At 41.3% G+C, this 25,274-nt stretch overlaps 1 protein-coding gene across 1 annotated transcript in view; it reads right to left on the bottom strand.

Moving 5' to 3' along the window:
- Window positions 1-20,947, bottom strand: part of LOC6503350 (dynein beta chain, ciliary) — a 316,566-nt gene extending 295,619 nt beyond the window's left edge. The window contains exons 1-7 of the mRNA XM_044718175.1: window positions 20,428-20,947; window positions 20,262-20,374; window positions 19,912-20,203; window positions 19,706-19,859; window positions 18,817-19,644; window positions 18,308-18,759; window positions 15,452-18,259 (exon numbers count right to left, since the gene is read on the bottom strand). Of these exons, the coding sequence (XP_044574110.1) occupies window positions 15,452-18,259; window positions 18,308-18,759; window positions 18,817-19,644; window positions 19,706-19,859; window positions 19,912-20,203; window positions 20,262-20,374; window positions 20,428-20,880 (5,100 nt within the window). The 5' untranslated portion in view covers window positions 20,881-20,947. The remainder of the gene's footprint in view (window positions 1-15,451; window positions 18,260-18,307; window positions 18,760-18,816; window positions 19,645-19,705; window positions 19,860-19,911; window positions 20,204-20,261; window positions 20,375-20,427) is intronic.
- Between the last annotated feature and the right edge of the window lie 4,327 nt (window positions 20,948-25,274).

Below are 25,274 nucleotides of genomic sequence, written 5' to 3'. Positions count from 1 at the left end.
ATTTCAGCAATCAAGATCATGTAGCCGCATCGATAGAAGGTCCAGGCGGCGTATATGGGTCATGACCAAATAGGACCCCCACCGCACTTGCTACTCAGGAGGCTTGTGGAAGACAGCGAGAGGAGGAAAATCGACCTACTAATAGGATGCGATGCCAACGCTCATCACAATCAGTGGGGAAGCACTGACAAAAAACGAGAGGGGTGAATCAATCTTCGATTTTATCCTCAGCTCTAAGCTTCTAGTGGGTAACAGAGGTTCAGAACCCACCTTCTTGGGTTCTTCTTGGGTAACAGAGGTTCTTGACATTACATTATTCTCGCACTCCCTGGCTGATGCAATCACCAGCTGGAGAGTCCTAGACAAACACTCCTTTTCAGACCACCGCTACATTGAGATAATTAATAATTTTGAAAACTTCACCAGGCAAGCAGTTCGAAATCCTAGAAAGGCAAACTGGGAGCTCTATAAAAAGATACTAGATAGATCCTTAGGCGAACCGCCTTCAGAGACTATCGAGACCTATAAGGGGCTCAACGCCATGGTAGATAAGCTTACTGCGACTAGCGCAAAAGCTTACCACAAGGCCTGCCCCAAGAAAAGAATAGGTAGCAACAGATCGAAGAAGTCTCCGTGGTGGACCTCGTCGTTAGCCCCCTACAAAAAAATTGCACGTAGGGCCTTCAACCACGCGCACCGTACCAACACAGACGAGGCGTGGGAAGCCTATAATGCTGAACTTAGGCAATATAACAAAGAATTGCGCAAGGCAAAGAGGGTTGCCTGGGCCAATTTCTGCACAAACATCCAGGAGACATCAGAGGCCGCCTGCCTAAGAAAAATTCTCTACTACAGCCCTAATCGCAGGCTACATTAAGAACACGGAGGGGCGCTGGACAACCTCAAGCCAGGAATCCCTGGAGACCCTTATCAACGCACACTTCCCGGGTTGCTCATCGGAAGGAACAACCCAGGTGATGCGTAGCCAGGGTCACCAGGGGCCACTCAACTACCTAGTTAGTGACAGAAATCTTAAATGGGCAATAGACAGTTTTAAACCCTTCAAATCTCCGGGACCGGACGGTATTCTACCGGCTCAGTTATCCAGAGCCGGTATTAACCTAAGGAAATGGATTAAGAATATCTTCAGTACAGTCTTCACTACTGGTATGGTTCCAAAGGCGTGGCTGTGCACGAAGGTTGTATTCATACCCAAGGCGGGCAAACCATCCCACTGCACCCCTAAGGACTTCAGACCTAAAAGTCTTTCAACCTTCCTCCTTAAGACTATGGAAGGACTTTTAAGTCTCCACCTCCAACTAAACATTAACATAAGTGACATCTCATGCTCCCAACATGCTTACAAAAGGGGCCGATCAACAGAAACAGCCCTCCACGATATCACTATGATTGCCGAGCGAGCGATCAACTACGCACTTGTCGCTTTTCTAGATATAGAAGGCGCCTTCAACAACATCTGGCCGTGCTCAATAATTGATGCACTGACGGGACTTGGTATAGACGACCGATCAATTCACCTAATAAGGCAGATCCTGGTCAACAGGAGTTTCGAGGCTATTCTTGGAGGTTCGACTATTCGAAGATACGTCAAGAGGGGCACCCCGTAAAGAGGGTCCTCTTGACCTCTAAGGATACTACGATCCTTAGAGGGTGGCGGCTGTAAGATCATTGCGTACGCGGACGATGTTGCTATTGCCTTCGTAGGGAAATTCCCACAAACGCTATGCGACCTAATGACAGGGAAGCTTGAAGTTCTGTCGGCCTGGGCGCAAAGGAAAGGGCTGGGAGTCAATCCGTACAAGACAGAGCTCGTGCTGTTTACCAGAAAGTACAAAAAACCAAATCTAAGGCTTCCGAAGCTTCTAGGAAGGAAGTTGTTAGTGATAGTGCGAAGTACCTAGGTATCACACTAGACAGGAAACTGAACTGGTAGCTGAACACCGCAGATAGGACTAAGAAAGCGGCAATAGCACTCTATACCTGCCTCAAGGTAGTCAGGTAGTCAGATGGTTATACACAGCGATCATCAGACCAATCTTATTCTATGGAGTTGTGGTCTGGTGGCCTGCCCTAAACAACTCTCTATGCAGGGAAAGGTTCAGGAAGACACAGCGCATGGCGGAAGTCTGTATAACAGGCAGTCTACGCACTACGCCTAGCGATGCCCTAGATCTCATCCTTGACTTACTACCGGTAGAACTGATGGGGGTAAAGATAGCCACTCTGGCGGCAATAAGACTGCGAGTGGCGAATCTATGGAGCAAGAATAGTTTTGGTCATACCAGACTGGACCTGCACCACTTCGTGCCTGAGGGGGGTACGGATTACTGTGTGTGCCCGTCGACCAACCCACCACTAATTATAAAATCATCATCCCCTTTGAGGGAGGAATGTGATGCCCGGTCACCGGGACCGGAGGGCTCCCTTCATATCCAGACAGAGGGATCAAAACTCAACGGCCAGGTGGGAGGCGGTTACTTTTGTGAGCATTTGAGCCTAAAGGAGTCCTTCAGACTCCCTGACCACTGCAGTGTTTTCCAGGATGCAGTAGTAGCCATTAGGGCTGGAATCCCCAGCACTAAGGGGCAATCGGGATACAATATGCATCTTCTCAGATAGTCAGGCAGCGCTCAAGGCACTTGACGGATTCTCGTCCAACTCCAGGACAGACAATGATTGTCGCAGATCTCTCAACGAGATGGCTGAACAGCATGACATCTACCTCATTTGGGTTCCCGGTCAAAGGGATCACGAGGGAAACTGCGCCGCAGATGAACTATCTAAGGCAGGGACTACCAACCCTCTCCTACCGTAGAAAGAACTTCTAGGCATTCCCTTGGCTCCTTGCAGGCGAAAATGCAGGGAGTTTTTTGACCTGGCAACCAATAGGAAATGGAGTAATCTCCAGACCTGTAGAACATCACGTTTGATCTGGCCGACACGCTCTCAGAAAAGATCGGCGATACTTATTGCTCTGACTAGACCGGAATGCAGCCTAGCGATTGGGGCTATCACTGGGCACTGGCTGATAGGCGAACACGCGGCCAGGCTTGCCCCCCCCCACAATGATTTCTGCAGGAGCTGCAGGGATGAAGAGGAGGTAGAATCGGTCACGCACCTCCTATGCCACTGCCCGGCACCCGGTCGCAGCAGACTCAAACACTTCTTCGGGTCCGCTGAACTCTCGGACCTTAACGATTTCTGCACGTGCACTGGTTGCCTTCATAAAAAAAGCAGGTTGGGACCATGGGAGCCCGCGGCGTTTTGAACGCAAATACGCATCCTTTCTTTGATCCGTAGTGTCGCAGTTCGCCCGCTTCGCCCTCGATTTGCTCCGCGAAGTGGCGACTCGCTCCGACGAAGTACGTCGCGTTGTCGCAGTGAACGATCTGCGGACATCCTCGGACCCCAACAAACCTTTGAAATGCTCGTAAAAAGAAATCAGTTGACAAATCAACCATGCCAGAAAAAAAAAAAAAAAAAATTTGACGAATAAGAATATTTTTTATATGCAATTTTGTACACCTATGTATATATCATATTTTTCTGACACTAAAATTGATATCCGAGGTTTTTTTATTATTAGAATTGTATGTAAAATGTGTGTTTTATAATTTAAAATCTAGAATTTTAGAATGTTGATATTATTATAACTTTTTTTGTTTTTCAGGAAAAATATTCATTTCGTTTATTTTTTTTATTATATTGAACAAATTTTTCCTGTGAATGAGAAAGGTGTCTTCTAATTGTTAAATAAGATTATTTTGTCTCAAAAAATGTAAAATGAAAGGTGTCTGTTTGTTATAAAGTTTCGAGAACGATGAAAAAGGAAAATACGTGCTCTCGTTTTAATTCAATATATATTCAACAATAATCTTAAGCCTAGCTAGCTATTGCTAGCTATCTGTTGCGGCGAATTCGCAAGAGAGTGCAACTAAGCTTTTATTTTGCTCCCGCTCCGCCCCATGCGAACTTATACTAGACATCAATTTGTTTTAGACTTCAGTATTTTTATCTAATTATGCTACTAATGCTAATTATGTATGTCTTAGTATCCTGACGCGAGCCATGGAGATAAACTGCTCTGGCAGAAGACTCCTGATCCAGTCTCGCTAGGGCGTACGCATAGTGATCCCTTGAAGTAAAGTGAAGGCGCGACGCCCAACCTTCAGGGGGCACAAATCCTTTCAGCCACAAATCCAGCATACGCTCTGCATGCCGGTGATTGGCGAAGAGTAGCGAACGAAAGAGGGGGTGTGACCTGAGGCCAAAGCTCCAAGGCTCCAAGGAAGCATTTAGTGCCCGGCGTATGCCTTGGAGGTATGTGAATTGGCGACCAATTGGTTGGAGGTGTGTATATGGGCACCAACCCAGAATGGTGACCGGTGAAGAATGGGAAGACGAGTGTTTGACATGGCGCATGGCGGAGGTCTGTATAACAGGCAGTCTACGTACTACGCCTAGCGACGCCCTAGATATCATCCTTGACCTACTGAACTGATGGGGGTAAAGATAGCCACTCTGGCGGCAATAAGACTGCGAGAGGCGAATCTATGGAGCAAGAATAGTTTTGGTCATACCAGACTGGACCTACATCACTTCACTAGCGCTTAGGTAAAACCATTGCCCCAGCGGTAACACAAGGAGCCCTAGCGGCTCAAGTGGAAACGGGGGGGTCTTCTATGACCCCCTAGCATCACCGCCATAACCTCACCTATAGGTGTTGCAAATGTTATTTATTTTTCGGATAACTTTGGAATCGCTGACAATTTTGAGATGCCTCTGTAGTTGGCAGCATCGGATCTTTTCCCCGACAATTCTGATAGATACGATAGATAGAAGATGTTTGTTTTTTTAAAGAGTCGGATTGGACAGATGTTGGGAGCTTGACTCCAGCAGGCTTCGAATTTTTTTTCTTTACCTTACTCAGCTGATGCTCTTGTACAAATATGTCCTCTGGCCAGAAGCCAGGCGAATAGCGCCACAAACATCGGCACTGGCTCACGTATCATGAAGGATGACATTGTAACGTCCTGGTTCTGATCGGGAGCACGCACTGTCTATTGCCGGCCTAGCTCAGGGCCAGAGGGAGGGTTCTTGTGCTTCCCCAAATCAGGGTTACCAAATAAAAGAAGTCTTCGACAGTGCTAAATAAAGGGGGTGCCCAAAGTTGTGGGGAAATAGGGAATGAGAATACCAGCTTGGAGAACTACGGTGTAATAGATCTCCTCTTTACCCGCCCTTCCTTGTTGCACCATTATCATTGGGCAACCCATGTTGCATTAGCTTGTCTCTGGAAACCCCACTGAAATATTTAGACGCGATTCATTATATCTTTATTACTTCAATATATTCAACATGGGCATTTCAGCGTTTTGTTCATTATTCCTAATATAATAACATTCTAATCCTAACTCAATATTATTAGTTCAAAGCAAAAATCTTACAGCGATCAATTTAAGAATTTACGTTGTTTTGAATTTACAAAATTAAGAAATTTAATCTACTTTATGATTTTTAATTGAACTGACTTTACTCCATCCTTTATATTCATATACATATATCTTGTTTATATTTCACTCTAAGACATATTCTTCAAATTGTTGCGGCTATGCCGTACTTACAGCTTGTCCCTCGAGGTCAGCAGGCCTGTCGACTTCCGATGCAGCTATATATATATTCTAAATCAAAGTCTTACTACATAATAAGGTATATATATATGTAAATGTTAAGGGATGTGGTACATGATTAAATTACGAAGGCAAAATTTTGGAAAACTTATAAGTAATAGAAATTAACAATAATGATTCAAAATGCTATGCCATTTTACATTTTCTACAGTGGCAGAGCTAGTTTGGCAAACAAAACTATGTGCTTCACAAGTTAGCGATTTTCGTTATTGATTCTTATCTTGGGGAAATAACGGATCTATGGCCGCAGCATGGTAGAGAGCAGACTCCAATCCTCGAGAGTGTTAACGTTTAGGCGGGAGAAAAGAGGGGGTTGATTCCAAGCCTCATGGAAACCTCGTGTTCCTTATGTAATATCAGAGACGTGCAGGGGGGGTGAGTTTTATATAACCTCCGTTACATTTTCTCCAAATCGATCCTCTGCAGCATTATTTTCTTCTATCGGCTTCTTATTTTCTTTCTTCGCTAATATACGTTTGTATAAGCTCGGCCAAATTCCGGCCAAATTCCAATAATTCACTGGTGATTTAAATATATTTATTGGGGAGCACGTGTAATGACGTAATACCACGTGATTAGCGTAAAGTCTAGTAAAAATCGTTGGTCTTAATAAACCATCCGCGAAAGTCCAAGTGTGGTTCGAAAGTGAAGCGGGGCTTATCTTTGAAACCTAACCCAAGCCTACTTGAATATGCATCTTCCAGGGAGCTTTAACGGGTTCAATTAATTGCATGGGAATGAAAGGGATGACAAGCATGCATTTTTGGAGACCACTGGAATCTGGACAATGGGACGGACTGCAACCAGCTCAAAAAAAAGTCACCCTCACCCTCAACGAAAAATCTATTTTTCGGCTCAAAGCTGAAACAAGGGTGAACTTTACCAAATATCCTTAGCGTGAAAGGTTCCCAATTCTTTCCCAGACAAGTCTTCTAGTAAATACAGTGATTGTCCGCACTTTTTCTTTACACGGACTTTTACTCCAACTGGTGCTAGCTTAGTATTGAAATTATCTGCCGCATTGCTAAGCTTAAAGTTTCGTTTCGTCACTATCTGTCCAATTTCAAATGTCCTGTGATGGCTTCGCAGATCATAGGTACGTTTGTTGGTCTGATAGGCTTTCTGCATATGTTTTTGAATGTCGCCTCGAATATTAGAAAACTGGTCTATCCGATTAAGGGTAGTGGATCCCTCCTTCATTAATCCCAATTTCTCTAAAAGGTCGTAATCTTTACCATGAGTAATCATGTTTTGTCCAAAAACTGCTAAATATGGGGGCATTCCAATGGACTGATGTAGATTATTACGCAAGGCGCTATTAATGCTACTTAAGTACTTATCCCATTCCCTCTGATCGGACCGAATGTAAGATCTTAACGCCGCGTTAATAGATCTGTTAACTCGTTCTGCCGCGTTGGACTGAGGAGCGTATGCTGCCGTGCATACATGTTGAACTCCGTAGCGATTCAAAAATGCTGAGAAATCGTTTCCCTTAAATTGTCTACCATTGTCAGTAACAACAACCTGTGGAACTCCAAAACAATCAAAAATATCCTCTTTAAGGATTTTAACAACTATCTCAGATGTAAATTTCTTTACAGCCTTTAAGAAGGTGAATTTTGTGAAGTGATCTAGAATTATGAGTATTCCTATATGTCCTTTTTTAGTTCTAGGAAAAGGACCAATAAAATCGAGATATAGTCTCTGAAAAGGTCTCTCGCTTTTAGTTTGATGTCCCATTGGAATTTTCATTTTCTGGGTGGGGTGTTTGCACGTTTGACATACCTCACATTGGCGAATGTAGTCGCGAACATTTATAACCATTCCTTATTCGCAGAAAGTTCTGCGAATTCTCTCTAAGCACTTTGCCATGCCACAATGCGAAGAGGATGGTTGATCATGAGCGGCTTTAATAACTTGTGTCCTCAATTCTCTTGGGACTACTAATTTCCAGCTCTGATCGTCTTTATCCAGATCGCCTCTTGAAAAGTTACAACGATGATACAGCAAGTTGTCAACTACCTGATAATCGGGCATGTTATTTGCAACTATTTTGTCGATAAGTTCTTTATATTCCGAAGACTGGAACGCATCGGAAGAAAGATCTATCTCGGGCCATACTTCGATGTCTATATTGGCAACGTTAACTTCTCCTTCGAAAGATCGAGAAATGGCATCGGCTACAACATTTTCACTTCCCTTTCGGTGCTCTATGGTCAACTGGTAGCCTTGCAGTTTCATGGCCCATCTTTCTAGTCTACCTCTCAAGTCGTTCTTTTTCATTAACCAACTTAAACTAGCATGATCGGTGATCACCTTGAAGGGGTGTCCTTCGATGTACATCCTGAATCTATCAATGGCTAAAACTACCGCTAAACACTCTAATTCGGTTACCGAATAATTTCGTTGAGCCTTGTTAAGCTTTTTGGACATGTAACTGATTGGTCGTTCGTATCCGTTTTCATCACATTGTGCCAATAAGCCTCCTACTCCATAGATGGATGCATCGCACTGAATAATGAAAGGTTTATCGTAATTGGGACTAATTAATACTGGGGATGAGCATAATTTGTCTTTAATGGCTTGGAAAGAGTTTTGTGCTTCTTCATTCCATGTTAAAGTTTTTCCTTTCAATAATTCTGTGAGTGGAAAAACAATTGTCGAATACTGTGATATGAACCTCTGATACCAACCGGTCATGCCCAAGAATCGGCGTAATTGTTTCTGCGTTGAAGGGACTGGATAGTCTGATATTGCACGGATTTTGTCGTTGTTCGGTTGAAGAGTGCCCTCTCCTACTACATATCCTAAATATTCCACTCTAGATAAGCCGAATTGGCTTTTAACTATATTGATGGTCAACCCTGCCTTGCGTAAATGGGAAGCAACTGCGGTTAAGTGAGTCAGGTGTTCATCAAACGTAGAAGACAACACCAATAAGTCGTCTAGGTACACCATCACGTGAGACTTTAATTGATATGGTATAACCTGATCCATTAATCTGCACATCGTTTGAGGTGCATTGCACAACCCAAAAGGCATGCGCTTAAACTGATATAGCGGTCGATTTGGGACAACAAAAGCGGTTTTTGGTCGAGATTTTTCTTCCAAGGCAATTTGCCAAAACGCATCTTTTAAATCGATCTTTGACACACATTGAACTGCGGGCAGTCTACTCAATAGACCTTCTAAGTGTGGCATAGGATACGTATCCTTTGCGGTAACACTATTCAATTTTCTTGAATCCAGACAAAACCTTATCTTTCCTGGTTTTACTAATAGGACAATCGGTGAAGACCATTCCGATGGAGGTGCTTCTTCTATAATGTCTAATTCTAAGATTCTGTCAATTTCACTACACAAGAGTTTCTCTTTGGCTGGCGATATAGGATAATATCGCTGCTTGATAGGACGCGTATCCTTTGTGTCGATTACGTGTTCTACCAGCTTTGTTAAACCTAATCCGTCACATTCAGATGTAGGAAATAGCTTAATGACAGTCTGTAACTTGCGGTGGTCTGTGGCTGATAAAGATAGTTTGTCGTTACTCGTTTCTATCGCTTGCACCTCGGGAAGATTGGGTTCATAGTTGATAGAAATTCCGAATTGATCCCAAAAGTCAACTCCACATATTAGGTCTAGTGAAATAGAAGGAACAATTAAAAACTCAAAATTGTTTTGAAAGTTGTTGTATACCAATGGTATTACTATTGAACCATAAATTTCTTGACGTTTCCCGTCTGCTGTACATACTCTTCCTCTTCGTTTTATATATTGCTTTGAATCTACGATTGTTTTTGCTAATTCTCCGCCTATGATGCTTTTGTTTGCCCCACTATCTAATAAAGCATAGTAAGATTGATCAAAAATGTGAAGCTTAACAAATGGACGATTATCTTGACCATTTCGTGTAAGGCTCGAGACTTTATACATTGTGGACTTCTTCAAACTGTTCCAAAATTCGCGCATTCGCCTGGCTGAGCGTGAATTACGGTATTTCATTGAAAATAATTCAGATCTTCTTAACTCATATTCTTTAAGTCTAATGTGATACGGCTTTATAATTTTAGGATTAATTTCTACGTCTAACAGTTCTGGTTGAACTGGATTTAAAAGTAGGGTTTTATTTTCGTTTGAATCTATTTGCGGACATCCCTCTGGTGTGAATTGCGGATGTCCTGTGGACCGTTTCCCGAATGCGGATTACATTTAATACATTTTGGTCGATAGGTATCTAAAGCTCCACATCCGTAGCAAAACACACGCCGAGGTTTAAGACAATCTAAATACCTGTGACCTGGATCATCACAATTGCAGCACTTCATGGACGTTGTCTTTATTGCAAACACCTTTTGGCTGTCTGTCTCTAAGTCCGAAACTTCATCTTGTTGGTCCTCTATAGAGACGGCATTAATTGTACGTCTAAAATTATTTTGTGAATTCCCTTGCTTGTACTTATTGTTGCCAAAGAAGGCCTCATGTTTGTGACACTCTCTTCTCAACGCTGACAATGATGGGGTATCCACATGCAAAAGCTCATGATATAACTCTGGTCTTAGATTGTTTCTAACTTCTGCTACGATCTCTTCATCAGACAATGGTTCTCGTAAGGCATCAGTAATTGCAACCATGGCATCTAAGAATTCATCGAAACTCTCGTTTCGGCCCTGTTTCCGTCTACGTAAGGTATCTTTAATGTCTCTTTCTGTACGTTGATCTTTGTACCTCTCTCTTAATCTAGTGCATAAATCGAACCATGTGGTTTCCTCATTAGATCTATGACAACGCCAATAAAAATTCAATGCTGGTCCAGCAAAAAGCAAATGTCCAAATTTGTAAAGCAATACAAAATTTCCATTTAAACTTTGAGATGTTAAGCAGTTAACTCTATAAATAAAGTCTTCTACCGATATATCGCTAAGCAGCCCTGTAAATTTGATATGCCAATTCGAAATTACATTAGCAGTTTTATCTGAGAAATCTCTAACAGGTTCTCTAACAGGCGAGTTATTATTACGTCTGTTACAATGATTGGATCGTGCTCCACTGTCTAAACTTATACGAGGATGGTTTAAGGGTGCAGGAAAATCCCATTCAAGTTGCGGTTCTTCTGGGTTTTCTCGCGGAATACCGTTTAACGACAAGCTATTAAAAGCTGTACGAACTTCTTCGGACAAGGTTGCTGCCATATTTATACGAAACGACTCCATAGAACTTGCTATCAAATGTTGGATTCTTTCTTCGCTAATACCATTAGCATCGGCATTAGCCTGAGGATTTGTTACATCCTGACGCGATGTAGCTCCTAGACTCGTTCGAGGGTTTACATTTGCATTCGGCCTTTGGTGAGATCGGGTATTAGGTCTGTTTCTAGGAATTGTTCCGGTAGTTGTGTTATTGTTTCCAACAGCTCTAGTTGTCCTAGAGGGGGGAACGTTCACTTCTGCATTTGTCGGATTCTGACTTTCAATCTGAGCTCGCTGACAAGCACTTCGACAGATCGGACAAGTTTCATTATTATCTAACCACGATAATATGCATTGGCGATGGAATCTGTGTTTACATGCAGTCTCCACATATTCTCCTTGAATATTGGTATCATTGCATATAGTGCAGCTTATTGTAGTATCTCTCTCACTGGACATTCTTGCTACCAAGTTTTCTAAACTGCGTCTGACTGCCATTATAAAAATGTTTTGTTAGTAATTTATTTATTTGTTTTTCATTGTTGTTGGGGTTTTACTCCGAGACAAGCTAACTTCACTTTTCAGCTAAGGTATCTCTCATTCAAATAATTTTAGGAATTACATTCAGTTGGTGTCGAATCGATATAAATTCAGAATGAAAAATCCAAAACTGATATTGTAAAGCCTAATGATATACAAGAAATAGATATATTTAATAAACGTGAGTCTTGGTCACTCGATTAGCTATCACCAAACGGTGTCATCCAAAGATCTCTTGATTTAATTTGTGAACTTTTGGCCATAAGGATTTTTGGGAACGGGTGAAATTGTGAGGGATTGTATCTACATATCGTGCTTCACGCATGGTCATCTTGTACTATATACCTTGTAACCACGTGTTCCACGTTTGCTTACGTTGGCTCCACGGTTGGCTCCAACGTCGGCCCCACGTTGGGCGCCATTTTATCTGTAACGTCCTGGTTCTGATCGGGAGAACGCACTGTCTATTGCCGGCCTAGCTCAGGGCCAGAGGGAGGGTTCTTGTGCTTCCCCAAATCAGGGTTACCAAATAAAAGAAGTCTTCGACAGTGCTAAATAAAGGGGGTGGCCAAAGTTGTGGGGAAATAGGGAATGAGAATACCAGCTTGGAGAACTCCGGTGTAATAGATCTCCTCTTTACCCGCCCTTCCTTGTTGCACCATTATCATTGGGCAACCCATGTTGCATTAGCTTGTCTCTGGAAACCCCACTGAAATATTTAGACGCGATTCATTATATCTTCATTACTTCAATATATTCAACATGGGCATTTCAGCGTTTTGTTCATTATTCCTAATATAATAACATTCTAATCCTAACTCAATATTATTAGTTCAAAGCAAAAACCTTACAGCGATCAATTTAAGAATTTACGTTGTTTTGAATTTACAAAATTAAGAAATTTAATCTACTTTATGATTTTTAATTGAACTGACTTTACTCCATCCTTAATATTCATATACATATATCTTGTTTATATTTCACTCTAAGACATATTCTTCAAATTATTGCGGCTATGCCGTACTTACAGCTTGTCCCTCGAGGTCAGCAGGCCTGTCGACTTCCGATGCAGCTATATATATATAAGGTATATATTATATATATTCCTTATTATATTATTATATATACCTTATTATATATATACTACATAATAAGGTATATATATATGTAAATGTTAAGGGATGTGGTACATGATTAAATTACGAAGGCAAAATTTTGGAAAACTTATAAGTAATAGAAATTAATAATAATGATTCAAAATGCTATGCCATTTTACATTTTCTACAGTGGCAGAGCTAGTTTGGCAAACAAAACTATGTGCTTCACAAGTTAGCGATTTTCGTTATTGATTCTTATCTTGGGGAAATAACGGATCTATGGCCGCAGCATGGTAGAGAGCAGACTCCAATCCTCGAGAGTGTTAACGTTTAGGCGGGAGAAAAGGGAGGGGGTTGATTCCAAGCCTCATGGAAACCTCGTGTTCCTTATGTAATATCAGAGACGTGCAGGGGGGGTGAGTTTTATATAACCTCCGTTACATTTTCTCCAAATCGATCCTCTGCAGCATTATTTTCTTCTACCGGCTTCTTATTTTCTTTCTTCGCTAATATACGTTTGTATAAGCTCGGCCAAATACCAGGCCACCATGGCTCTGTGAAATACACGGTTGTAAGAACCGACACAAGAATTGCAATTTTCTTTCTCACCTGATTTGGCCGAGCCAATTTGAAGAATTTAATCTGCAACTCTCAATTGCACTTGAAACTGGTTTGGACTGATTTTGGTCTAAGAGGCAATAATTCACTGGTGATTTAAATATATTTATTGGGGAGCACGTGTAATGACGTAATACCACGTGATTAGCGTAAAGTCTAGTAAAAATCGTGGGTCTTAATAAACCATCCGCGAAAGTCCAAGTGTGGTTCGAAAGTGAAGCGGGGCTTATCTTTGAAACCTAACCCAAGCCTACTTGAATATGCATCTTCCAGGGAGCTTTAACGGGTTCAATTAATTGCATGGGAATGAAAGGGATGACAAGCATGCATTTTTGGAGACCACTGGAATCTGGACAATGGGACGGACTGCAATTTTTTTTGTCTTTTTGTCTCACAACATGCGCATCGATTAGGAGTATTTAAATTTTCTAATGTCTTCCACTCTAATAACGGCCTTGGTTTTGGCCTTGATATAAGCCGAGATATCAATCTCCGCTAGCCGTGAGAAAAATATTTGTCTAACAGGTGGGATTACCTGTAATGGTTTTGGTGCCATGTTCGGTAATACCGCGGCATCAGTCCGTTCCGGGGGTCCGGGCGGCGGGTTACCATTTCTAGTGGAAGCTATGAGGGTTAATTTTAGGGTATTCCTGGGAATCACTTGGAGTGATGCCATGGAGGACAAAGCAGACAAGTTATGCTTTGGCGCGCGTGTTTGGACTCCCGGTTTAAGTGGTGGTTAAGTAACCATTTCCATTCTTCTTTGTTTCCATTGTGGATTGTGGGGATGATCTTACAGGAATTGGAGCCTTCCCCTTTCCTTTCTCTAGCATTCCTGCTATGTCGTTTGGTGTTTTCAAAGTTTCCCTGTAAAAGTTTCGAAAAAACTGAACGGTAGTGACCGACTATGTGTTGATTACGGCCGTCTGAACAAGTTCTTAAAGAAGGAGAATTTTCCGATCCCGGATATCGAAGAGCGTCTTCAAGAGGCGACCCGATTTAAGTATTTTACCTCACTGGATTGCCTCACGCACCTGAATGCCGAAAATTTACAGCATTCATCACCACGGATGGACTATCTTTTTGATTCTGAATATTATTTCCCTTGTTAGTGAAATAATGTTCACCAGGAATAGTCTCATATAATCCATAGATGCGAACTTTTAGTTTTTCTGTTTAATGTTTTTTGGGCTAAGCAGCCACCAGGTAAGCCAATTGAATGTCTTTTCTGTCTCTCACCCAGTTTCGCATGCACTTTGTTTTTATTTGTAGCGCATGATCTTTTGGTAGCTTTGGAAGAGCTTCTGCGCCTAAGCTTTTTGTTATGAACTTGTATTTTCGGCATTCGTTGAAAAATTTATAACGCACACATTTAAATGTTTCTAAATTAATTGTCTAAATCGTAAGAAAAAAAATCTATCTAACGATCCTGTTCTTAAAGTTTGTTGAGATAGGCCTTAATATGGTGCTAGCTGTGAAGCAATGGCATTACACAAAAATATCCGGTGGCAGATTGGCATTTTGCAGCTTGCGCACATAAAAAATTATTACAATAATGCATTTTATTCATTTTATTTAAATAAGATGTTTCTTTGTTAGGCTGCCCGCGACTGCAGTCCGAAATATAACATCCCAAACGAACATTGATCCCGATCAATATAAAATTTGACAGATGGTATAAGAATATAAGATTTTTTGGTCGAAAGTGTGCAACGCAGTGAAGGAGACATCTCCGACCCTATAAAGTATAAGTTGTAATAAGTTCTTTGTGTTACCAGCTTGTGTTTTGTTAACAATCTTTTGCTTATATAAAGTTAGTGTTTTTCAATAGTATATATCACCTCCTGAGTCTCAGGAGGTGATCCTGATCAAGAATATATATACTTTATAGGGTCGGAGATGTCTCCTTCACTGCGTTGCACCCTTTTGACCAAAATTATAATACCCTCTGCAAGGGTATGCAAAATAAATAGAAAACATAAAAAAACACAAAAAAAAGGCAAAAGACATTGTAAGAAAGTCCACAGCTTAAAAAAAATTATATAACTAAAAAGCGACTAAATTTTTTTGCTTTTGCCTTTTTCGGAAATTTTGTTTTTAAATCCGAAAGAAGAAAGCTTCCATGAGAACAAATAGGCGCATATTTTACTTGAATCGCATGGTAATTAACAAACCCACAAATATACCGCAAGACTTTCTTGACAACTTTATATAGCTCAATTTAAACATTATTTAAGGTACCACCCCAACTACATTCCCGCTAAAAATGTTAAGTTTTTATTTTTTGAGATATGCTTACCCGAAGAGCACCAGCTACAACTAACACTGACTTAATGGCACGGAGACCCCAATCATAGTGATCCTGTTTAGAAAGAAGTTCTTTGCATAAGGTGTAAAGTGTAATAAATTTACGAGCTAGCAATCGGGCTTCTTGAAATCCTTCTGCGACTAACATAATTTCACTTATTAGGGCAAAATCTGGTACAACCATAGCACAAGGCCGATATAGCGCCTTTAGATTTTCCGGTAATTCTGCTCGTCCTGCATAGCCGGGATTCATTGTTATAAAAACACCCACGGTGTTTCGCAAAGCAATATGCTCGCCAAGAAAGCTGAATGTCACTTTTTTTCCTTTAATGGCATCTTGTATACATTTAACCTGTACTGCCACAACTGATAGTACCTCGACTGAAATTCGATTAAATTCATCAAAACAACCCCAAGCTCCAGTCTGCGCTAAACCCTTATGTATGTTGCCTATAGACTTATAATCCATTTGTTCTGAACAATTAAACACATAAACCATCATTCCTAATGCTCGCCCTAGGTCCTTAGTTGTTTCCGTTTTTCCTGTACCTGCGGGACCAGCTGGCGCTCCCCCCATTACCAAATGGAGGGACTGCGTTAGTGTAATGTAGCAGCGATCCGTTAATGGAGTTATTACGAGACGTGGAGTATTGCCCAAATATTCGTAATCATAACGAAACTGTGCGTCGCATATATTTGCAAAACAATCTTCAATTTTTGGGTCCCAACGGTGTCGCAATTGGCTTTGCCATTGGAAGGCGGTTTGCACTTCAACTTTTTTAGCAATAATTGTGGCTACAACATCTCGGCTATGAACATCGATTGTACAAACAGTCATTATCTTTTGCCTTTCAGCTGCAGTAAGGTCACCAAGTAGAAGAATAATTAAATTGTTTAATTGAGTCACTTGTTTTTTATTGTAGTCCTTAAGAGCATTCTCATAACGCTGTTGAACCTTGGCGAAAGCGTCATTTGTCTCTGTTGTCCACATTATTTGGGTACCAACCAGAGCTGGCTGAGCCGGCCACTCAAAAATCCAAACATGTCGAGGCTTGTGGTCATAAAAAGTTAGAGATCTCTTTAATTGGTCCCTAAGCGTATCGCGCATTTTGTCTGTAATACGGTTTAACCACACCTCCACTTTGCCGCTACAATCGCATATTTCTAGGAAAGGAACGTATTCTTCCAGCTCTTTTGCTACCATACCCGCAGCATTCTTCGTACCTGATATAAGATTTAATTTCCCCATAGAATCATAAAGTTTTGTAAGATGACGAGCGACAAGTGAAGGATTATTACCATTGGAAAGAATATCAAGAAGATCTGCTGATGATACAAAATAGAATCGAGGATAAGCCAATCTTTTAGTTTCAAGATAATCATTTAGAGCCTTTTCACAGAGCAAAAGCATTTTCAAAAGCATTTCAAGGTGCTCATAAAGTTTGCTGCCAGAACGGTTTGTTGATCGCACTACATTACGATCTGCATTCATTTGAGCTAAAAGAGCTTTAAACTCTTTGTCGATATAATCAAACCGCTTTGAGTCTTCAGGAAGCTGCGATCTTATATCCTCTGAGCCAATAAAAATACTTTCTAAATATTGCCATTTTCGTTGCACTTCAAACCAAGACCCAATTATCTGATCCGCATTTGAGAGCCTATTTTGCCATAGTCGTACTTCATGCTCAAAAAATGCTATATATTTAGACGATGCCATATTTTGTAATTGACCCTGATGGTCTTCAAGGGTTTCGATCATCTCCTCTGATGCCTTTAACAGCTTGATACTGGTGCGCTCATGAATTTCCGTGCCAAATTCCATAGTAGCCCAAGCAGCTGCAATATCCCGTAACTGTTTTTCCATTGCCATTTCTTTCACTGATTTATCTACTATATTCTTTACCTCTTCTTCATATTCGTGAAGATTTAAGTCAATCAAGTCTTTTAAGGTGGTGGAATCATCCATGCTAAACTTAACTTGTGTAGTTTGCATGAGTTCGACCCAATGTCGATCACGTATGGCAGGATTTTGTAATTCCGTTACAGCCCGCAATGATGTCATTAGATTTTTTAGAGATGCCTCTATAAATATAAACGGTTCCCAAGTGCGCATGGCTTTGTCAAGTCCCCGCAATTCTCGACCGAATTTTTTGCATTCTTGATCCATGCTTTCAATATCAATTTTTTTCCACGGAGTCTTTTTCCAGTCATTAATGGTTGATTGAATTGTGATGCCAAAATCCCACATTATTTTTACTAATTTAAGGTCAAATCGACAAAGGTCAATCTTTGTGGGATCTGGACCTTGTAATTCAAAAAGGATTGCTGATTCAGCTAGGCTCTTTTGTCTCTCTTCCAAAGCTACGATTTCTATATCAGATTCATCAATAAGCTCGTAACAATTTGGACATGGAACGAAAAAAAATTTTTTCGCTATAAACTTTTTACGGTAAGTATTGGCCATATTGTCACAAAGTAAAATTCGTTTTTCAATTAAATCAACTTGATAACTTTGTATAGGAGCTATAAGTTGCTTCGTTGTAGCTGCAAGACGCTTAACTTTCATCCAAGCATCTGGTAGCTCATTTATTTGAGCTAATTCTGTGTCTTTGAATTCATAATTATATAATCTTAGCAAGTCAATGATTTCCTTTAGTGGCTCAAACATAGAATCATAAATGTATTGCTTTTCATTAATTTGATTGAGAACGGATAAAATTTTAACAAGTCCTTCAAAATCATCTTTTTGAAGTTCTATTTTAAGTACTATATTGGCTTCATTGACAAAATCTTGAAGTTCCTACAAGAAATGAAGTCAAATATTAAGCAATATTCAACAAATTCTTACCTTTAGCGAGTTTTTGACACGGTTTATTAGATCCATTTTAAACAAGCTTATCCATTGACCGACTTGGTTAAGTACTGACGCTTTAAAACCTGTCATATTTAAGCGTAAAAATACAAAGAAATCTTCGTGGGTATCCCAAGTTCTGATTTGATCTTGAAGCTCAATGAATTTATCTAATTGTTCCTTGTATACTGAGAGTGGTGGGTACTCCAATCCAAGGGGCTTGACACCTGAACTACCCTCTTGGTCCGCCTCTGCATCTCTTTCGTCAAGCGTCAAATTGCGCCCGAATTTCTTAACTTCGGACAAGTAAACATTTTTGTCCCATATCCATAGGCTCGAATACTCCATATAACCTTTTCCATGAACACGAATAGCTTGCAGTGCAAGCTTTATTTTATTCATTATTTCAAGGCGTTGTTTTTCTAATTCTGTTTTATCCTGTAACTCATCTGAGAAGAATGATTAAATTTATTATTTATAAATTTAAAACTTTTCACTTGGCTTACCCATGAAGTTAATCGGAGCTTGCCCTGTAACTTCAGTAGGATCTTGCGCAACACGATTTAATAAGCTCATCATATCATTCATATCATCCAAAAGAGTTTCTATAAAAAACGCAAATCCTGACTTTGAGGACGTATCTAAATTCAAAAAATACACTACATTTGGTTCCTGAAGCTCCATAAATATCTCAAAGATGGGTGTGTTGTTTTCATAACGATTGTCGACTTCCATTCTTAGGTAAGTACTGCTAGTAATAACTGCATCCAATAGATTTTCCGCAATGTTTTCATCTACATATTTCTCGTATTCTCGAAAAAGGTTACGCTCTTCTTCACTAACACCTTTTAGAAGCTCAAAACGGTGAAATGGCGTTATGATTTCTTCTTCACTCTCCGATTGCTCTTCTTCAAATTCTTCCAGATCATCTTCTTCATCTCCTTCTCGTTTCTTTTTAAATTTAACGCTCGTCATGACAGATAGGCTTATAATGGGCGGCCAAATACCATCACCCTCCTCATCTTCTTCACCGTGCTCTCCTGGAGGTAAGCTGTATCTCCGGGGTATATCAAAAAAAAGTTTCAAATTAACGTACATTAGAAGATCAATAAGACGCTGTGTGTCAGCTGCACGTAATGCGCGGTCGCTCAAAATAGGCTCACGTGGGTCTGTATGAAGTAAGAGTTGTGAATTTAAATCTTTTCTCTGAAAAAGTGGTATTTTGCCCCACGAGCGGATGCTTTCTTTAATGGCATCCAAATTTTCCTGCGCAGCTACAAGACGATCGTGTAAGTATTTTACCATTTTAAAAATCATTACTATAAATCTTTGACCTGATAAATTGAAATAAGTTAGACATCATTTTAATAATTTATTAATAAATATGACGCTTACTAAACACACTCCATTTAATAGATTCTATCAGTGGATGCATTTGCTCTTCAATCATTGCCATCTCAGCAGCAATCAATCCTTTTTCACTGGGATGTGCACGAGCATTGGTATCGTTATACCACTCAGCAATACGCATAAGTTTAATTCTTGCTTGCTGCAAAAATAATATTTTATGCCAAAATAATCACTATATTTTATACCCATACCCATAGCTCTTCTTCCCTACTAAAAAACTTCTTCAAATTTGAAGAAATTTCACATCCTAAAAGGCGAATGACTTTAATATCTTTTAAGGCTATTTTGAGACGATCAGAAAAGTTAACTCTCAGTTCGTTTATTTCATTTTTCTCCAGCAGAGTTAATACTATATCCTGTTGTATGCCTTGCCAGCATTCAATCATCCACTTATCTAATATAATTTTTGTAAAATCATCTATTTCTTGTAACATTAAGCTGTATATCTCCAACACATTAGCACCTCGTTCATTATCAAACAGCCTATAATTAAATTAAAAAAGCTTCAATTTAGTATACAAATCTATGAATATTTACATACGGATATTCGTATAGCTCATGCTCCTTATGAAGTGCGGTTATGCGATGTCTTAGTTTCTTAAGAAAAGATACTGCTCCTGAAACTTTTGGAAAACAATCATCCGTTGGAAGTTCCTATAAAGTTAGGTATAAACGTAATAATTTAAGTTTTTAATCTTAAAACTTACATTTAACCCTAATGTGTTAAAAATGTTTTTAAATTCATTAAAATCTTCCTTTACATGTATAATCTCCAATTCAAAGTCGTCAACTATTACATGCATGAAAGGCTCTATGTGCTCCCTTATGATAGGTCGAAGAAGGAGCGAACCAGCCAGCAAAAGATCATGAGTATCTTCAAGAGCCTTTTCAAATTGAAAAGATACCATGCGCTCCATAATATCTGTTTTAGCTTTAAAGCTTAGGCGATCTTGCTCAAAATGAGAGTGTTCTGCATCTGGATCTAATGGATTATACTGAATATTTGTCCAATCACGATAAATGCTATTGTATTCCTCAAGAATTTTTTCTAGGGCTGCAGTTATTTGGCGACCTTTAAGTCCACCCATTACGATTTTTTCTAACTTTTGGAAATCGCGGCCAGTGTTAAACAATTCTTTTAGTTCATCCATCCGAACCATAAATTTATCTAAACGGCCAAATATTTCTTCTGCGTGCCATGTCCAGTCTTGGGAATTAAATGTGGTACCAATTTTAAATTTTTTTAGAGAGTTTCGGCATTCTTTATAAATGGATCTGTTGATTGAAATAAACATTTATAGTTTTATAAATAAAATGGTTGGTGTTCAGTTACCGAGCGTTTTCGGGAGCTATGTATATTAAATGTTCTAAATATTGGTTTTAGTAAAAACAAGCACAGTTCAATTTCAAACAATTTATTTAGAATGTTTTGACTTTATACAAAGTGATATATGGATAGATGCGACTGCGAGGGGGTGAAGACCGAATTAGAAAACGAGACGCGGGAGCGCGTCAACGCTAGATGCTGTGTAGCGATCGAGAGCGCTAGATGCTGTGTAGCGAGAGAGAGTGGCCGATTGAATGCATAAGAGAGCGGGCGACGCGAACATAAATATAAAAAAAAGTGACGAACTCAATAAATTATTGCCGGACTAACTTCTTTCCGGCGTCTGCTTGACCCGACATACTCCCCCCGTTGGAAGATTGGCTTTCAACAGCATCATGAAGGGGCAGCAGACACAATTTGTTGACTGCCCGTCTCGTAGCTCCGGACGCCTCCGGACGTCTTCAGCAACGCCACCCGACACACTCCGTCATCTCCGACGACCATTTCCGTCACCCTCGCCAGGGACCACTTCATTGGAGGCAAGTTTTCGTCCTTCACCAGCACGATGTCATTTACAGCTATGCCTTGACCAGGCATGCGCCATTTGGCCCGTTGCTGCAACAGGGTTAAAACTCTTCCTTCCATCTGGACTAGAAACACTGCTGAAGAAAGACGACGCGTTGCCAAGCATCCAGCTGATTTATGTTGAGTTTCGTCAGGTCTGGCTCACTGAAACTAGAAGGAGGCCCTCCGTGCAGAAAATGATTAGGAGTCAGGACATCCAGATCAGCAGGATTTTCAGAGAGAGGGTCTAATGGCCTCGAATTAATCACTGCAGCAATATTGTACACCAGCGTCTGCAAATCGTCGGCCTTTAGTACAGCCGAGCCGACGTCCCTATAAAAATGATACTTAGCGGTCTTAACAGCAGCTTCCCACAAGCCGACAAAGAAAACGGGGAGGGATAAACTTCCACTCAATGGATTCTGGAAGGAAAAAATCCAAGACACCTCTCTGGTGATCGTCGCTAAGAAATGGTCTCGCTCAACTGATTTTGGCTCCAACAAAATTGGTGGCGTTGTCGGATTAGATCTGTCGAGGCTTCTTCCTGATAGAAATAAATCTCCTCAGTGCATGCAGAAAGGCGGCGGTGGACAGATCCCTCACTAGCTCTAAATGGACGGCCTTTGTCGTGAAACAAATCAATACGCAAACCTCCGACATATAGAAGAAACGACCGCAAAAGTCGATACCGGTTACATCGAAGACTTGATAACCTCACATTCGGAAGATCGCCCATTACATGCTCCAACAAACGAGGTTTCATCCGAAAGAATGTCACACATTTATTTGTCGCCTTGAGCACAGTTTTTCTCCCCCCCAATACTGTTCAGTTACTGTATAGTGACGACCATCGAAAACTGCTTCAAAAAAGGGGATAACGAAGTCAACGTGTTGGAGGAGGCAACCAATCCCTTTGTCCCAACGTCCTTTTTTCATCACAAAAATGAGCGCGATGAACAGCCCACTAAATCATGCTAGGCCCTGCCTTGAGATTATGAACGGTAATTTCTATATGACGGACCCGTCTGCCAAACTTATAGACGTAAGCAAAGACTCGCTGAAGAGCTGGAAAGGAGTTAACATACTTGCATGACGCCACGATGTCTGTATATGGCGACTTCACCAATAAAAGTGAAGGGCGAAGCTCTAACTCTGGCTTCTCGACTACTTCCATCACAGGGTAGTGCTCCTGTGTCTTTAACCGATAGGGCGGACCCTGACTCTATAAGGGCTCCACGAGACAAGATATCTGCTGGATTTTCCAACGTAGGCATATATCGCCACTCCATGGAACGCGTCAGATTTTGGATGGTTGACACGCGGTTAGCGACAAAAAACCTTTAACCTGGCAGGCTCATCTCGAATCCTCGATAACACGGTTGAAGAGTCGCACCAACAAAAATACTTTCCTCTGTAAGCGCCTAGACTATGAACCAGCCAGCTCCAACTTCGGAACAGTTAACGTCTTAAGAGGCGATACTCGCGATTTCACACATAAAAGGCGGCTCTCAGCCCCTGGCGACCTGGAAACTATGTAGACACATGCTCCGTAGGCTTCAATGCTGGCGTCACAAAATCCATGAATCTCACCAAGTGCTCCAGACGTAAGGGCCAGCCGAGGAAATTCTGCACGTTGGGTGTGACTGAAGCTCCGGCAGATCTCTTGCCACTCGGTGTAAGAACCCTGAGGTAAGCTTTCATCCCAAGAAAGATGCTCTCGGCACAGCTTCTGCAAGAATATTTGCTTTAGTAACAACTGGACCAACAAGGCCCAGCGGATCGTATAACCGCGCTATTGATGACAGGGCAGAGACGGCTTCGAAGTGGACTGAAGAGATGAACACGAAAGCAGCAGCTGATCTGTGGAAGGATCCCAAGCCAATCCTAACGTTTTCCTTAAGTAGCTGCGTCATCAAAAGTTAGATAAGACTCCCGATCCTCTTTAGGCACGCCGTACAACACGCTAGGGATATTGAAGCACCATTTCCGCAGCTGAAATTCGCCCTTGGACAAAAGCGCTGAAATACCCCCTAAAATGGGTACCTCCTCCATGGAGCTGCCACCAGAAATGAGATCGTCAACGTAAAAATCTCGAAGCAAGATTTCGGATCCCACTGGAAAGTCTTCTACCTCGTCCTTAGCCAATTGGTTCATCGCTCGCACGGATAGATAGGACGCAGGCTTTGTTCCATATGTAACAGTGTCCAATTTATATGTTTGTAGCTCCTCCAGAGCTGTCAAATGACGCAATCCTCGAACAACGGTACATCTTACAAATGTCGCCAGTCAGCGAAATGCAGAAAGACCGCTTGATGCAGAAAGACCGCTTGATGCAGAAAGACCGCTTGATGCAGAAAGACCTAGACCTTGGGAGAGAAGTGTTGGCCTTGAGCTGGCGAATTTCCACCAAAATGCAGCAAACTATGATGCCCGCGTCCACAAGCACGGCAGCTTGACGAATAGCAATGCCGAGATAGGTGCCCAGCTCCAAGGCACTTACGGCATAAATCCAATCACCTAACTTCGCCTAAACGATCCTCAGGCGACAAGCTTAAAAACCTTGGGCAGGAGTTTATTATGTGAGAATGGCTATCAAAAATCATGCATGCGGATGAGTTGGTAATTACAAATGCAGAGTTACCTGGATGAAAGGGTCTACGCCGGCCTACCGCAAGTTTTGGTGCATACTATGTCGTCGGCCAATCCATGCTCTCTTAAGTCCGGCATCTCTGCTCTAGAAAACTGGCGATGGACTCCCACGTTGTAATGGAATCCAAGGAATCCGAGTCAGCTTGCATTTCCTTCCACTTAGACTGCGTGGCATCATCAACCTTCTGCAACAACACTTGGATAATGATGCAGCTAGCAATCTGCTTCGTCGTTCCCATGCTTCCCAGGGCTCGCATATTCAAATTAAATTTATCCGATAGCTCGCGAAGCCTCGTCGCCATTGCGGACTCTACGGCCCTCAGATTCATTATCTCATTAACATGAGGTTGAAAATGAGCCTGCGATTACTAAACCTTTTGTTTAGCAGCTCCAATGCGACGTCATAACTTTTGTCCGTGAGCTCCAAAAATCGAACAGTCTCCAAGGCAGATTCACGAAGGCAGGCCGCAACCGTTGAAGCTTCTTGACCCGACTGATGAATGGGTTTGTGTCCACCGTGGTCGAGAACAGTGACCGAAATTCAAGCCACTCCGCATAACCTCCACTAAAAGTGAACAGTGGCGGCAAAGCCTGAAAGGTTCTGCCAAACGATGGATCGAAACTGGTGGCAGAAGATACGTTGATCAGCGTCGAACTCGCCGGCAACAAACTGGAGCGCCTCATAATCTCCTGATCCAGGATGATGCGTGCCGCCCTCGCCGCATCATTCTGCAACATCCATCTCGGACACCTCGGACAGAAAAACGGATTCATTTTCGCACCAAAAAATGTATTTTATTTTGTTTATTTATTGTCAGCTCACGACCCACTGTGCCTCTTCTACATAACCGGGTAATTTATGTATGATCGATTGTACCACTCTGCAAACAGCGTATGTATGTATGTCAACAGATGCTAATATTTCGCGCACAAATCACAAACCGAATAATGTTTTTTAATTTGTTTATGTTTAAATGTTTTAAGCCGCGCAGCTCAAATTTTCAACGGAAAATA

The sequence above is a fragment of the Drosophila ananassae genome, unplaced genomic scaffold (assembly GCF_017639315.1).
Source record: "Drosophila ananassae strain 14024-0371.13 unplaced genomic scaffold, ASM1763931v2 tig00000128, whole genome shotgun sequence".
Classification (NCBI taxonomy): Eukaryota; Metazoa; Arthropoda; class Insecta; order Diptera; family Drosophilidae; genus Drosophila; species Drosophila ananassae.
Note: the sequence above shows the minus strand (reverse complement) of the source record. Positions and strands in the feature narration are given on the sequence as shown.